At 38.2% G+C, this 17,582-nt stretch overlaps 1 protein-coding gene across 2 annotated transcripts in view; it reads right to left on the reverse strand.

Annotated features, from left to right (window-relative positions):
• FHIT (fragile histidine triad diadenosine triphosphatase) overlaps positions 1 to 17,582 on the reverse strand; it is a 518,625-nt gene that overhangs the window by 385,085 nt on the left and 115,958 nt on the right. For both annotated transcript variants that reach the window (XM_054516097.1, XM_036391301.2), the window contains one exon: positions 3,251 to 3,372. In XM_054516097.1, coding sequence (XP_054372072.1) covers positions 3,251 to 3,350 — 100 coding nt within the window. In that variant the 5' untranslated portion in view covers positions 3,351 to 3,372. The remainder of the gene's footprint in view (positions 1 to 3,250; positions 3,373 to 17,582) is intronic.

Consider the following 17,582-nt stretch of genomic DNA (forward strand, 5'->3'; position numbering starts at 1 on the left):
CAAGAAGCCAAGGAGAAGCTGAGCTCATGCTGCTTGCGTGAGCTGATTCAGTTTGTCTTGTGCCCTTTGTGTGACAGAAACAATGCATTTGCTGACTATAGACACATCCCTGCACTGCTCCAGCTATTGAATTGCTGCCTCCTCCAAAACAACCACAGAGCTGTTCAAGGGAGCCACAAGCGACTGCTTTTCACAATCACCCTCTGCAAAGCAGCAAGCTGACAGAACAGAGAGGAAACAGGGACCCCTGTGAAAAAGGGAATGGATACCTGTATAAGGTATCCCAGCAAGCTTCCAGAACACCCTGCTACCTCCTCCCCACTCCAAGCTTACAGCCCAGATGTGCACTGAATACAGTATTTGTGTTCCTACCCAGACTCTTGGCTCTGCAATAATGTCAGAAAGGCATTATAAAAGTACACTCCAAAATCCAGTACCTCATTAATCAACACTGTCCCCAATGCCATGTGCCTTCTGCTCTGATATCAGACAAGGCAAAGGCAACAGCAGAGCAGACACAGATCCTTATTATTACAAGCAACAATGTCTCCAGACAGCCTGTGGTCCAACACCTCTGAGTCTTTGCCTGCCAGGTGAGAGCAAAGGGACTGGATCTCCTGAGAGGAACAGGCACCATTCCTGCACCCTAACCACCTGCAGCTCTCCTCTGTCTCCTTGTGCCAGAAGAGGTCAATGCTTCCTACTGACCCACACATGTGCACGTTGTGGCTTGCACACTGAAGATTCCAGTTTAATGTTGGATATCCTTACTCAATAATAAGAACCCAGCACCTCCCTGTCCAAGAATCTGCAGTAATCATTTGAAGGAATCCCAATACAAACTGAGTTCCTGAGTCTGTGAAATCAGTGCACCCATTGGGCAGAAGTCTAATGCTGGGAAAAATGAGGCCGCTCTGTCCAGGAACAGGAAAACCCTTTCCTTACCATAAATACTATATTCTTACTCTACCTAATTTTGGACTTCTGGCACAATTTGCCTTTCAAATGTCAAGACAAATTCACAGGATTGGCAGCTCAAAATAAACAAAACAAAACTTTGCAATGTGTAAGTGAACAATGCCTGCTTTGGCATTGCTCAAGTCACACTGAACTCCACAAGGCCATTGTGACAGACTTTTTCCCAGAGAATAGTTTTATTTTAAAACTCTTACTGCAAATTCATAATTCCAACCCTATGTTCTGTTTCAAGATGGAATTTCAACCTTACTAGTTAATTAAAGTCACCACCTGGAGTGATCTGGCTTTCAAACTGATTTCCTTTGTCTCTCTAATTCACATACATTAATATTTTATTTTCTACTGAAAAAAAATGTCACACATGTGCCAAAGACAAGGCAGATAAAATTATTGCAATAAAACAAAGAAAATACACTTCTTACTGTCAGGTCTCCAGATGAATGCTGCATTATACAGACACTTAAAAAGGCTTACAACTGCAAATTGCTCTATTTTACATACTGTATTCTAGCCTTTACATCAAGATCTCTCCTAATTTCTTCTCATTGTAATGAGAGAGGAAAAGGGTTGGGTTTTTATTACCTGAACATTTATTCAATGGAGAAACAAAGACTACATTATATATTACAACACAAGCTATTAAAACAATGTGACACTATAAAATACGCTGCAAAACTCATTATGGGATAACAAAGCTAAACCCTGAGCAAATAAATGTATCTGCCAAAAGTCAGCAATAATTATACAATGAGAGTTTATAATCTTTAATTATTTAAGAAGAAAAGAAGCTTGTAATAATTAAGTTTTATAGGGTCCTTAACTTGTCATTACTAGGTGCTCACAAAACTTTAAAACAAGAATGCTTCATCTGAAACACTCTATTTTTAACAACAGATGCAATTGTTCACTTAACTGATTAATTTTTTTAAAAAGTCAAATGTTGTTTTTAAAACCTGTACTCACAGAACAGATAAGAGTTTATTTACTCTCTGATCCATACAATGCATACAGCAACTGCTCAGGCAGTTACAGGCCCTGCATCTCAGAGTGATCGATGTGACACTGCCTTTATATAGCTCTAAAAACAGTTTTTGTTATGAGAAATCTGTAAATCACCTTGGATTTACATCTAGAATTTCAGAAACTCAGAGATCAGAAAAACTGTTCATTTAACTCATTAAAGTATATTGGTGAGACAGTGACACCTTTAAAGTTTCTATGAAGTCTGTGCATCTTTGCCATGCTCTGACTTCTGGTACACAGAAACACCATTCAAAACAGGTGGAGAGAAAAGTTCAATATTGAACAATTATAATCTACAGAACTGGTGGGAGGAAAGGAAGGTTCCATACTTAAGAGGAAAAATAATTTGGGGTTTAAAAATCTATATTAAAATTCACTTGATTTTAAGTTATGAAAAAACCAACATAAAACTATAAAACTAACAAGAAAACTTTCAATAGACTCTAGACAACTTCCTTTTTTTCCCCCCAACACATTCATTCTTTGCCGGAGCTCCTCCTAAAATTTTATCATGAACCTCTATGGAAGAGGAGATCAGTCTTAATTATTTCTGAAAAATTTCATTTCCAGCCACTAAAATCAGCACAAATTACAGAGCAGCAGAATTTTGACTGGAAAATAACAGACTACACAACACATTAAATAGGTACATGGAACATCTTGTATAATCAAGTTACAATACAGTTTCAAACTCAAGAATTTTACTTATACCATGAGGCTTCATATTTTCATCATGAAATGTGTGCACTATACAGATGGCTTATTTAATCCATTCCCACCTAAATTAATCAAAGCAATCTGCATCCCCCAAAAAAAGTCTTCAAAATCTTCATACAGGGTTCTACCGGCATTTAACAAATGGTATACGTTTAGCCAGGAAAAGTTGAAAATCCTCCATAAAAGAGTTACCACATCAAAAAATAAGTGACATTATTAAAAGGGAAGTGGGATGTGTTATTTAGCATAATACGGAATATAAACAGTACCACCTCCAATAGACTTCAAAATGCTTTTAGTAGCACCTGGTTGTTTATATATCTTCTGTGGTGATAAGGTCAATAGAATTTCACCTCGAAGGTCACAGTTGCTAAGCAACTGTTTTCAGCAGTTCTGCAACACTGATCAAGCATCTTCTGATCAAGCATCACTGCCTGGACTTGGAATAAACCCATGTTGCATCCTACCTGGCCTTCCAAGTGTCCCGAGCATGTCCTGCCTTTCCCAGGGAGCAGCAGCATGGGAAGGATACGGCCTGGCACCACCGGCCTGCGGTTCACCAGAGCAAAGCACAGCTCTGTCCTCAGGAACACCACCGAGGGCTTGATGAGGTGCTGCCCAAATCTCAGCATGGTCAGGGTTGATCTTCAGGGTCTGAAAGAGACAATGGTTAAGATAATTAAGGGATTGACTCTGCCTTTTCCAAGCAACAGGAATAAAACAATCAAACTGCCTGTACAGCTTCCAGCAGAAAGTGCCTCCTGGGCTCATCAGTTGGGGGGTCTTGCAATGGTTGTTACATCTTCCAAAAAATGATCATGTCTTTGAAGAAGGGGTGGAAAAGGCTTCTTTCCAAAGCAAAAAATTTACATATAATTTCTTAAAGTTGTCTCTCATCATCTTGGCAGGGCTACAGAATTCTAGGGAACGCAATTTCTCCCTCCCATTTTCATTTGTCCTGCATTGTAAACATTTGGGTCATATGTTCTTTGAAAAGCGCAAATAGGATTTCACATTTTTTCTGCCACAATGCAAATCAGTGAACACAGGATGTATGAAATAAACCACATTTTCTTAATCTCTCCATTAAATACCTCAACTGTAGAAACACTGGCAAATTGAAGAAAGTTTATTTTGCCATTTTCCATCCACACTGTCTAGCTTAAGCAACTGGAATGTGAAGATGATCACTGCTACATTTTCTCTTATAGCAAGTCAAAGAATTCCACTTTCATTCACTAAAATATTCTCTCTTCGTGACAAGAATGAAAACCCCTCTTAAATAGCTAAAGCACAGTCCCAACTGTCTCTATTTTAGGTCTTTAAGCCCTAGAGTATTTAAAGTATTTAATTCAATCAGAAATATCCAAGGTACTGCAGGGTGAAAAATGAAGAAATGACAAATTTCATGTGACAATACTTGAGACACATCAGAAGCATTACCCAGTTTGAACCAAGTGACTAATCAGGAAATTCAGTTTCATATGTTGCCTGAGACAGGGAAATCTACTGCTACAGCCACGGAGGATCTTCTGTTGCAGTTCTTTACTTGCAAGATTACAAGTGTACAGTAAGACCTCAACTTGGTCCTAATCTAAGAGATTTATTCTGATTTATCATCCCACTTGTGTCACAGCATGTATCAGTTGAGATAGCCACAATACACAGAGTATCACCACAGAATTTCAGAAAGCTTTAAGCATTCACCCATACAGAGTAACACCTTACCTCATCAGAAGGCTGCAAGCAATGTGCCTTTCTTGTTCTTCAGCAGAACCTTTTACCCCTCCTGTTGATGCACTGCACCTGTGTGCCCTCTGTTCCCTTTGGTGGTTGGTCAGTGCCCCTGGGCACCCCCTGGCAACTCCCTGGTTGCTGTCAATGCTGCTCACCTGCTTTTCCCAGCTGCAGCCCATTAGGGTTGAGGCTCAGGCACCCAATTACCCCAAACTCTGTGCCTACACACCTGTACCTGCTCCCACATACAAATGTCTTTGAGAAATACTTGTTCTTCTAAAGGAACTTCTGGCTTTGTAGTGGTCTGATTCCACAGAAGAACTTTTAAATTAAGGGCAGCAGATGCATCTAATCAGGGTTTACACCAGAAAAACACATGTAAGTCTTAGTATAAGATACAGTAACAAATAAGATTACTATATTTCCATGTAATAAACATTTTCTAAGAAGCACCATGTCTTGTTTTATTTTTGAAAATCACAGATGAAAGGAAATGCTTCAACAGACTATGGAAGTCTGGAGATTTTAAGTATGCCTGTTTCAAAGATTTGAAAAGGTTCTACATTCTTTTCCACATAAAGACAACAGAAGATTAAGTGTCTGAGATGTGTCCCTTAGCATATATTAAACTTGAAAGTTGACAACATACAAAAAAATCAAGTCTCTTTAGCTACTAGAAGAATTGCTTAGCAGAGAAAACACCTGCTATCTTGTGCTGATGCTTGAAAAAATGACTATTAGGAACTTCAATCAATCTGCCTCATTTCTCTTAAGCAGTCCATCAGCAACCACCCATGGGGGTTTTTCATTCTGATTAAAACATGCAGAATGTTTTCACACAACTCAGTAAAGAGACATAGTTCTCTTTGCAATGAAGGAAATGCTTCTGACAAAGGAGAGAAACATATTCCATACCAGGACTACCCTCCAGTGATGAAATGGTAAGCTACTGTCTCCAGAAGCTGGAAAATCAAATGTACCACCTGCCCTTGCACTTGGCAATGCTATGGACAAAACTAAAAATACTACTGATGATTACTTGTTTTATCTTCCAGGACACTGATAGATAAAGGTACTGTCCAGAGGCATGGGACAGACTTAAACACAGAAACAAGGCTTCAAAATCACAAATGCTAAATGTAAAATATGATGATTTGAAATTTGACCTAAGGAGGGAGAGAACCTGAGATTTGGTAATCAGCTGGAGAAGTCTTCTGGCTGATTGCTGCCATAAGCAAAAAACAGCAAAAAGTAGCAAAATAAGATTGGTGGCATTAGGTTGCCTGTACTGTGTTTTCATCATGCACCTACCACATGATATTTATTTACTTGACTACCTGTCTTGTTTTTAAAATACCTAGAAAAATCAGTAAATTAAAAGCACTCATTTCATACTGCTCTTTGCAATAGTTTGAAGAATCACATTACAGCCCAAGTGGGTTGATCCAGAATTATTAGAACATTAAAAAATCTCACGCATAGAATTAAAGTATGTATTAAAACCCCTTCTGTTTGTTTACTATGCAAAAATGTATCTGAATAATGTATTTCTATCTTTTGATTCAGACTAGATAAATATGTTTCAAACTAACGTGTCAGTTGTACTGTTGTGCTGTGTAATATTGCAGACCTCCCTGTGCTACTCTCTCCAATTCTGCAAAGGGATTATGGGAGACTTCTTCTTAAACAATTATTCATAATCTATTATATATTACTTTAGCTGCCTTCTGCCCTAGTGATCCTCTGTGTTTTTCTGCACAGTACAATCATCTGTGCTCAGAACCAACACAAATGCTAAAAAATGCACTAGGGAAATAAGTAATGGGTACAAGTGAAATATCCATGACTGTGCAGCTACACACTACAGCAAGGCTGGAATATTCCAGAGTGCTGCCAGGCAGGAAACTGCTACTGGCAGAGCAAGTTTTTAGTCACCTGAACTCTACCACTTATTGCTTGCATGGTCTGTAAAGCAGCAGGAATCACTGAGCACAGGTGTGTGCACACACACAAGGCTTCCCAATTCCCAGATTGAAATGACCACCCTAAGTCTGTTCCTCCAGGGATTTCCATTTTTCACATAAAGAGGAGGTCAGTGCCAGACAAACTAGAAACAACACATAATTGGTTAAATATGTTTCCTCTTTAATGATGGTAGCCTTTCTAATCCTCAGTAATAAGGAGGACAATTACACAGTAATGTTAGAAAATGAAAGAAATCCATTTCTGATTAAATTTCAGCCCAGTTTAACACAGTTTCTATTCTGACTATTCAGATGAAAAGTGTATTTACTCTTCTTCATATTGCTGATATACATTACATTGCCTATTTCATCTGCCTCATTTTCCTAATTAAATTCCCTTCAAGCTGTGTTACTGCAGTTGTAGGTGGGAATACAGTATTAAAGGCTAACACAGCAAGTAGATTAATTTTACAGCCACAACAGACCTCAAATCTGTATAACCCATACTAGGGAAAAAAAGAAAAAAAAAAAGAAGACACTGGAAATCTACATTTCACCCTGAAAAAAGTGTTTGTAATTCCTTAAGTCTGATAACTTAGCCTAGTCCTGGTATTCTGTTAGGCCAGGAAACCAAACATCCTAAAGGCCTCACAATTAGGGGCCAGAAAGCCCTACAATAGCTAGAGAAACCAAGGCCCCCTCTAGAATACATCCTGTAAACTAAAATTAAGCCCATCTAGAAGGGAATACTTTGGGATAGGAAGATATCACACTGTTCATTCAAGCCTCTCATTGGGCATCTTTGTTGAATATACTAATTTGCAAGGTCTATAAAAGTGTATGCAGGATCTACCCTGAATGTGCGTTTCAGTGCATTCCACCTTGGCCAAATGTTGCACCACAAGGATCCTTATTAAATACCAAAATCAAAACCCTTTATCCCTCTACCATGCCTGGCTCTTAATTTTAGATCCAAGAAAAAGGCATCACAGGCACATGGCATTTCCCCAGTCTGTATAAGTACTAGTCATATATTAAATGTATTTTTGAGAGGAAATTTATACACATCTCACTTTTTCAGATTTATTCAGTTTTGGGGTTAGGGGCTTTGGTCTGTGCTTCAGTTTTTAAACAGCATAAGCTGTAGAATCATTTGTGTCAAATACACAGTGAGAACTCCAAACAGAAAATAAGTTCTCTTCTGGGCAGGAGGTAAGTAAGTTCACCTAAAAGCAGGTCCATAGGACATCAAGATGGGTGTCTGCTTGTTACAGATCATCACTAAAATCAGAGACCTGGAGAAGTGCTGGAAGTTTGCTGACTACAAGGAGTGATGGCAGCAGTTCTTTAATGTTCTCTCCCTGCCACCACAGACCTCCCCACTGGATGCTTAATTGAGATGGTGTTGGTACTCCAAAATGCCTCTTTTTTTTTTTAATGCAATTACTCCTCCTTAGAACAAGGTGTTGAGATCAGCACCTGCTGGGAACCAAGCTCAAGGCTTTTGCTGAGAATCCCCTGAGCACTGTTTTAGGAAAGCTGCACATCTGGTTGTAAAGGGAGAAGATGAGAATGCAAAATGGGGTGCTAATTTCAAATGTGTGTATTAAAGGAAACCAATTACAATACCATTATCTGTCTGTGCTAATAGAAAGGACTGTTTTAGAAACACTCCCAGGAGTATTCTTAAATTTTAAAGTTTATTTTACCATATTAACATCACCTCTTCATGAATGTTGACAGTCCTGATTCCAATACGCAATTTCATGTAAAACCACTGCAAATTTATGTGGCAAAACAAAGCTTCCTCCTTTCTAATTTTCTTTAAGGTCTTACAAAAATACTATTTTTTTTTTAATTCATCAAGATATGAAAATGTGTGTTACACACTGTAGTTAAGGGAACAAAGTATCTATATCCTTAAATTCCTATTTGGCATTGTTCCCTTTCAAAGGTTTGGTTATGGGGAAAGTGATAGTCCTACTTAGACATTGAATTCTGCACCACATTCAAGAAGTAATGTGAATGAAGACCTGCACTGCAGGCTACCTTCCCTCTTTTCATGTTTTGGAATTTTTTACTTATTCTCTGCTCTCACTGCCACTTTGTAAGGATGAAATCCACACAAGTCAGAATATTACTTATTTAACTCAAGCACCTAGCAATAAATGTGCTTGTTGCTAGCAGCCAGGATTTGACATTTTCATCAAGAAATACCTAAAAACACTAATAGAAAGAAATTGTTTTATTCTAAAATCACTTAGTTTTTCTACTGGCTCTATGTCCCTAGAACAGCTTTATCTCTCAGCACCCTTCACTCCCACTCTTGCACAAAATTTAACTACGTATTTTGTGTTCTTCCAGTTCCAGAAAATGGCCTCTAATTAAAAAACTGTTCTCCCTCTCAGTGAGCCAAAACATCACATACTATGCCATTTCTGTTCTGAAAAAGCCAAGAAGAATTACAAAACTAGAAAAGGTGCTCCTGTATCTTTGACAGCCATAGCCTAGATTCTCTCCATGGGGATGGTATTTAATGCTCTACACGATGTTGAAGGGAAAAGCTTGTGTAGATTATTTTTCATTTTCACCACCCACAAAAGCTACTGAACAGCAAGCCCATTAAATGTGATGCATGTAACCAATCCTGTGGCATTGACAAGGACCAATTCCTCCCATCACAGACAGATTATGATGGACTCAAATCCACTACACGTGGCTTCCCCTGCTTAATCTAGCAGGGAAGAAAACATCAAAATTATTACTGTTTAAATAGATAGCCATTTTCTTAGCATGGTCAATCAAGCTAAATTATCTACACTTACAATGAAAATAGACTGTGGCCTGTTGCATAGCACCTCAGCACCTTCCCATGTGTGATGCCACACATCCATCTGCAATCCCACAGCCTTTGCCTTGCAGCTCTGTTCCCTTTCCCCTGAGCTGCAGCAGCGTTTCCCAGCCCCCCCTGGGACAGGATTTTCCATTCTGCTCTCACAGTCTCAGCCCTGAAAGTCCCAGTGTTGTAGTTATAGTGGGTTTTCCTAGGTCATGACTGCGACCATCATGAGAACTGTCCCTTCCCCTGTCTGGCTGTGGCTTTTGGGTGGCAGCAGTGGGCCAAGGAGGAGACTACACAAAGCTCCCTGGGCAAGCAGCACAGGACTCCCTGAGCTCAGCACAGGACATGGATGAGCAGTGACCTGAGCTCCTGAGAAAAAACAGATAGTTCCCAGTTGTACTGGGTCTGACTGGGATGGGCTTTTGTTCTCAGGAGCCAGTATGGTCCTGCAGTTTGGTTTTGAAACCAAACCAGTGCTGATAAGACACAAATATTTTGGCTATTGCTTACAAGGCTTTCTCTTTTTCTCCATTCTGCCCATCACCAGTGAGCTGATGTACATCTTCACCATTGGCTCCTGACAGGAAAGCTGCATTGCCCCTAAACCTGCATTGTCTCAAAATACTTTCTGCAATCAGTCCAGCTGTCCCATCAACTTATCTAAAGCAGAAAACACACAAAATTCAAAAGACTATAGCCTATTTAAAAGCTACAGGTCAAACAAAATACCAGCATTCTCATTTTTTTGTGTACGAGCATACACAGTTATTTCTCAAAATTATCCCTTCTTCTGGCATTACACATCCTGTCTACTGTGCCTGGTCAGGCAATGTGTGGGTACACACAGGCAATATGTACACAAGTCTGTCCTTTCCAATTTTTTTCTGGTCCATCATCAAAACAAATTTTTTAAGACTTTTCCCCACTCCCAAAATCCTCACAACCACCCCAAAAAACAACTAAACAACTCAAACTTCAGATACCCAGAACCCAGTTGACCAAGAATAATGCAGACACCTAAAAGCAAGTGAGCAACCCTGTAGCAACACTGTAAAGCAATTGCAACTTTGACAGGTTAATCAGCAAATGCAGAATCAAGTTAGACATCAAAGGCGATATAACATCCATAATACATGGAGAGGGCATAAATATTTTTAAATGATGTAGATGTAGTTGTCAAATTTGTTTCTGCAGCAAGCATTTTGGAATACAAATTAGGCCAACTTGGTTTTTTCTTATAATTCAGGTAAAGAGTGCAAAGTTATAAACAATAAATGAAAAGGTTTATAGAGGCAAAAGAGTTATATAATACATTAAACTTGTAGAAAAATGAGGGTTTAGAAGAGTCCTGAAAGCACTAAACAGGCTCGACATTCTTCAAGTGTCCATGTGTACACTGTGTGCCTCTGAAGATGACTCACACACCATTTAACCATGCTGAGAAAATCACTCTGGCAGTGGAAGCCCTTGTTTGCCTCTGTGCTGAGGTGACAGCCAACTTCAAATATGAGGATTTGTTTCCAAACATCACTTTTTTGTTGTTGTTGTTGTATTGACATCCTATCTAGACCTGCAACTTTACTTTTTTTAAAAAACCTTTTACAACTATGAGCATGAAATGAGATTGCTGTCTTGCATTATCCTGCAGTAGGTTTGTGTCCATTTTATGCCAGAATGCACAAACTCAATGCACCACAATATTACAGAAGTTATCTTTCAAAGACTTGATCTAGAACTTCTCACAGTCTTCTCTGCTCAAAAACTGTGCCCATTTTTCTTCATATTAGCAGAGGTTATCTAAGATTATACCTCCTTCTATCCTTATTATCCAACAAAAATTCAGCAGAAATTCAAAGACAAGTCTGATAATTAATGAAACTCAAAATCCATGGACTATATCAGTGATTTTAAGGAGGATGTTCTGTGAAACAGGATAAAATCAATCAAAATCAACAATCAATCAATTCATTCTCAACAACTTTTACCAAAAGAACAAAATACATGCAAAACCACAAGTACCCCATAAAATAAATTATGTTCTGACTAAAGGTCCTTCTTTAGTGTTAATCTTCTGGAGAGGGAGGGAGGGGGGAAAAAAAGGCAAAACAAAACATAGAAACACACATTGAATTTCAATTTTTTTAACAACTTGCATGTACCACAGCTATTATCCTGATGCATGGAGAACTCAGGGGCTTGATTTTGCCTCTGCAAGTCATTCTGATGAACGAGACCTTTAGTGTTGTAATAACTGCTGTGAGTAATGGAACAACCAATGGCTTTTATTAAGAAGGAACACTGAATAATGTATTAGCAACACTAAGATCAAGGGAAAATACATTTTATTAGGGAAAAATATTCATATCAATCATGCTATTTTTTTTAAGCAGAAAGGTGAAAGGCAGAAAAGGAAAAAATTAATAAAATGCTTTACAGTATGCATTAAATGGCAGAAATTATACCATGAAAATCCTTTTTCCTAGTGTGGCTACCTAGGGCTACATTACATGGTAGAGGAGTAATAAAAAATTGTGACATCTCTTGAGATATATAAATGTAAGGGAAACTCTACCCCAGAAAAGGAGTGATGGGGGAGGAAGCTCATTCCTTCTGAAGCTACAGACTAAGAGAGCTGACATGATGGAACAACTAGGAATGTTCTTTTGCTGAACTCTTTGATGGAAAAAAAAAGGTGGCTTTAAAAATGGGGAGTGAAGAAAAAGCAGTTCTATCTTTTATTATTATTATTATTACTTATATTGCAAAACAAAGTCACTTTACAGGCTTTAGAAATACACACCAAGGCTAAGCCTTCCCCTGAAGTGGCTTCCTATTTCCTCTGAGTGAATGCAATTTGGACATCTACAGTGTTGGACAGCAGAGATGGGGCAAAGAGAGCTGCAGAAGACAAGCTGCAGGGAGTTAAGTGAAAAGATTCAAGGAGTAAAGTCCATTGGGAGAAGAGAGTAATGGCTCTTCCCAAACCTTTACGGTGGTGTAAACCAAAGCACAATCAGAGAGAGAGAGAGAGCCCAGGGTGTGCTATGGCAAAAGGCTGCTCCACACAACTCAGAGCCAAGCACAAGTCCAGGCAAAAAGAAATGTGGTATGAGCCAGAAATGTTGGATGATGAGTTTCCAGATACAGTCCAGAATTCTGTTATTTCTTCACTGAGAAATCAGCTACATCACTTCCAAAAGCTCTCCTGAATCAGTAAACACCTTTAAAGATTTATTTCTTGTATTTTATTCTTTTGTCCTTTTGCCCAAAATTTCATTCTGAATGCAAACTTATTATTATTAGGCCATGGCTATTTGGTAATACTATGAATTTGAATTTATTATATTTAGAGCAATTCCTGTGAGACCTGAGTATCTCTGCAAGCATTTCAGCTTGCTGAATTAATAAATGTAACACAAACATTCAGAGGAAAATGCAGACACCATACTTAGTCTAAAAATTCCTCAGGCATATAAATGAAAATAGACATTTAATGAAAATTTATTTTCATATTTACATTTATATCTAGCTAATAAGACAAGATAGTGGGTCCTTCACATTTATGTACAGCGCATTTATGTTTATTTCTAGATACTGGAATCCTTAAGATAAATCCCATTAGTTCTCATTTCATCACTTTATATATGTGCTTGCTCTCCAACATAAAACCACTTAAACCAGATTGTTCCATGAATGCTGGAATTAATGAAACATCATTTCAAAGGATTTATGTCCACATCTTTCCCCCACCTCCTTTTGTCCCCCCCATAATGAGGGCCCTCTGCCACAGCCCTGAGTGCATCCCAGGCAGGTGATGCCAGCAGGGCTCCCAGGGTTATCCTTGTGGAGAGCTGGCAGCCCGGGCTGCACCCTGGGGAGCAGCAGGAAGAAAAAGAGGCTCCCACAATGCAAAGCAGGTCAAGGCCAAAAAGGGAACTGTTAGGACAGTACAGGCTAATTACAGAGTTACCATGGTACACATGCATATCCAATGTATTAAAAAAAAAAAAAAAGTACTGCTCTAATGCTGAAATTTGACAGTTTTTTTTTTTAAAGTTCCTATTACACTCACTGGAAAAATGCAATTTAATGTGACATGTTCTTACTATTTCTGGTTCATTTACACGAGTCAAATTATGGACTGCACACAAAGAGCACTTTTCTAGGTTTTACTTTCCCCCTCTGCATAGGTTTTCCCCGATTTTCCTCAAATGCTTTCCCTTTACTTGACCATATGTTTGGAAAATGGCAAACACCATTCCTGCTTTCTGGTCATTTCCTTATCTTTCTCAAAGAAACCTGTGGCAGAAATCAGAGTTTTCTGGATTTTTGCACAGAGCACTATGAGGGTCCTTCCTGAACAAGGTAATGTTGAATGATAGCTGGCTTGCAAATCAATTGGAAGAATAAGCAAATTTTGAAAAAGGAATATTCACTGTCAAACCAGCATTAAAGCATGACAGGAACCTACGTACAGATTTTTGGTTAGATTAATCCTGAACACTATGACTCAAAAAAATGTAGGTAAATACAGGCAATCTTACATGATGTTTTTGTGAGAAGTTTCATATCTGGTTGCAGAAAACACAGTGATATTAAAATACAGCTACTTACTGAATATTACATTATGACTTCTTTTCGTAAGATATTTTCTGCTGAGAGAAAGTGGCTTGCAGTTCCTGTTATATAATACATGCAGACATTAGATTTATTCCAGTAGGACACAAAGCATGAGACGTTTGGGGTTACATTTTCACCTCAAGTTCCTCTTCAGGAATATTTTCCCACTAGACAGGTGCTCTTAGAAAATTAATCACTGAAATCTAATAAACAGTTTTTTTGACTTCACTAGGTTACTTTCAGAATCAGGCCTTAAGACAAGTCAGCAACTCCTTAGATTGATTTACAGAAGTAAGAGAAGTCAAAGATGATCTTGTCAATATTCTTCAAGTCAAATTTCAATATCATTGATGCAATAAAGCATTTTCTCCACTTTAATACTTGAAGCAGAAATACAGAGAAACCAAAACCAAATCTGATAAAGAGCCTAAACCTGTTTTTCAATATGCTAGCCTGCACTGTCCTTGGTAAAAGATGAAGAAATGCTTTAAAAAATTGAATAAACATAGGAGATTTAAGTGCTCATTATTTTCACAAATGTATTATTTTAATTTTCTTATTCATCTGATAATTACACATTTTGCTGTATCTGCACATCATTCTCCTGGTTGCTTTTTACTTCATGATTGCCAAATGTCCCGAAAAATATGCATTTTCATCTATCTGTAACTACCATAAGATTCTTCATGTTTTCTCCTTTTAGAAAACAATCTATATGATTATTTTTTAACCTAGACTCACCATGGAGAACTGCACGAGTCACATAATCAAGCCATAAACCAAGCAAATAGTTTTGTATGTTTCTGCTGTATTTCTGGCTCGCTTTCCGATGCTGTATCACTTCAGGCATCAACAAAAAATGTTTTAGTGTTCCTGCTTTTAACTTTTCAAGATTAAAAAACATTTATGGTCACATGGTGGATTGAAATAGCTGAGAGTATTATGTTCTCATTTTTCTGTAAACTTGCTAACATTTTAAACAAGAATTGGGTGCCAGATGACTGTTCTGCAGCTAATTGGGGAACAAATTTTTTGTACGATTTACTGAAAGGTCTTTGGGGCTCCTTGCCAGCCAGGGTTTCTAATAAGATACTCATGAGTAATTAGAAATCTATAGACATGATTAAATCTTAATCTGCAATCTGCAGGATAAATGTTTAGGCTGAAGTATGGCAAACTGGCAGAGACCTCAACCAGGGACCCGTCTGTAGCTCCAAGAAATTGTCAAAGCTGAAACTCTGATTTATTTCCGAATTCCTCTGACTCCCCTGGACAGGGAACTCATAAATTGGGCTGCCAGCTCAGTGCCACAGCCCTGCACCCACAGCCCTGACTCTCCCAATACTAGCATATTTTATAGAAGGTAGGCATAAATGGTTTATTTCCAATGAAAACTTTGGACTACCATTGCACTTCTTGAATAATGGATGCAATTTATTATTTAAAAGGTGATTTGCACAATACACATGTACTACCCAAGCTGCCCAGTAGGAAATCACACTTTAGTCAAGCAAAGTTCTCACTAACTTTCATTTTTTCCTCAATAGCAAGCAGTTGTTCTGTAAGTAATGCCACAGCAAAACCATAAAGCTCTGGGAATAGCTGGCTCTCAGCAGTCTGGAAATGAATACAACTGTAAACAAAAGAGACTTTGAAACTACTGAAAAATTAATTTTCTTGTGTTGTTATAAGAGATGTTTTGGCTTCCCTGAGTGCACTTCATAGCTAGGAGAAAACTCTCCAACTCCATACACACAGGGTAGTGTCTCCCAGGTCCACAAGAGGTAGGAACTTGGCATGAGGAATGTAGTCTAATGAAAAGCTTTGTAGGTTAACATTAAAAAGGTGTTTAAAGAAAGGGGTTCTCTAACTCTCCACATAATTCTATCATACCAGCCACTATCCTGGTAACTTTCTTGATGAATGTAAGAAACATTTCACTTCTCTAATCACTGCCAGCTAAAGATTTCAAAGAGCTTTGGGAAAATTTAAATAAATATGAATCTAACAGATAGGAAAACAAAGCAGAGATAGACTTTAAGGAGTACAAAATGATACAGTGAAATCTTTTTTCCCTGGTCAAAATGATGCCACCAAAATTCTTAAAAATGAACAGAAAGACTCACAAATCACTATGTTCAGCCATGGTGCAAATTTATGCTGCTGCTTTTAAAGAAGAACATTTGGAAAGATCCTCTTCATGTTTATCACAGAGAAGACAGTACCATCTTTGAGGCAATATGGTTTCTCAATTAATATTCATACTCCAAATTAACTGGATCACAAATTCCAATATTCCAAATTAATCTTTCTCCATTGCAAAAATCAAATGACCAAATTGACAAGGATGAGAATTCGGATGGCTTGTGTAAAGCCAATTTACGTGCAAGCATTAAGGAACAGTCTTTAATAATAAAGTCATATTAGAGTTTTCAGCAAGGCCCAGTGCCTCATTTCTGCAGGTGATTCACTGAAGTTCTGCTTATTTCAGAGAAAGCTCTGAGTGCCTGTGTGATACTGCCCAAGATATCAAATACAGGGTTTTCTTTAGTGGTAAGTAGTACCATTAAATGTTCAGTTTGCAGCCTTGAGCTGCTGGGGAAGTTATCCAGCAACAAGAAGAACACACCTGATGCTGAAGCAGCAAGTGGTGTTTTCTGAACACAGAACATCCTGTATGATCTGAAGGGCACTAAATTCCAATCTTATGTTCTAAAATGTACATCCAAATTTGGTGAATTTTTCTGACCTTAATCTCTGTCAGCTCCCCATCTGTAAAACAGAGATAATACCACATCCCTCACTGGGGCTTTGTACAGATAAATTTAATTTAAAACCTGTGTAGCACTTGGATACAGTAGTGATCAGAAAAGCCTATGAGGAAATTAATAATTCTGACGTCTGAGCAGGGTCTGAACAATGTGCTGGAAATAAGGCTTAGGGACACATATCAAACACTCAGGATAAAACAACATCTCTAATAGCTGCTCATCAATTGAGCACTGTCCATCTTGTGCACTGAGTAAAGAAGATGTTTTCTGGAAAATATGTGTTTGAGATAATTCTGATTACTTTATCAGGAAGTATATGTGTAAGAGAAGTTGAATTTCTGTTGCAATTCCAATCTTAACACTCTCTTCTTGTGCCCACTTGCTTTTGCATTCTTAATAATGTTCTCTTCATTAAGTTTATACATGTAACATTTATATTAAAAAGTATGAAATATAATCTCATTGTGAATCTCTGATTTCCATGCACAAGTGGTAATGAAAGAAATCTTAGTTTGAAAAAAATTCATTAGAAAAATAAAATACCACTCTTGCCTAGGCTTGGTAAATTCAGCAGGACTTTCACTGAATTTCCTCTTCAGTTGCTCGGAATGTTCCAAGTGTTATTTCTGTTCACACTTACTGTGCACTGCCATAAGAAACTTGGGAAGGGAAAACACATCAGGGCACTGTACTTTCAATTTCAACCCAAGGCATTAAATTTTAATTCTCAACAACAACAGCAGCTGATGTGTTCCCCTTGCTAGTTCCTGTGGAAGTAAATCAGGCAGAAATTAAGCCAGAACTGTACTTGGGAATGACAGAATAATAGAATCTCCCCAACATGCTCTCCAGTGCCTTCTTCCTTGTCCAAAAAAATCCCCTCTGCACTTGCAGAAGTAGGTGATGGTGCTTTTCTGGTGACCATCTCCT

Source organism: Molothrus ater, chromosome 11, assembly GCF_012460135.2.
Source record: "Molothrus ater isolate BHLD 08-10-18 breed brown headed cowbird chromosome 11, BPBGC_Mater_1.1, whole genome shotgun sequence".
Taxonomy (NCBI): Eukaryota; Metazoa; Chordata; class Aves; order Passeriformes; family Icteridae; genus Molothrus; species Molothrus ater.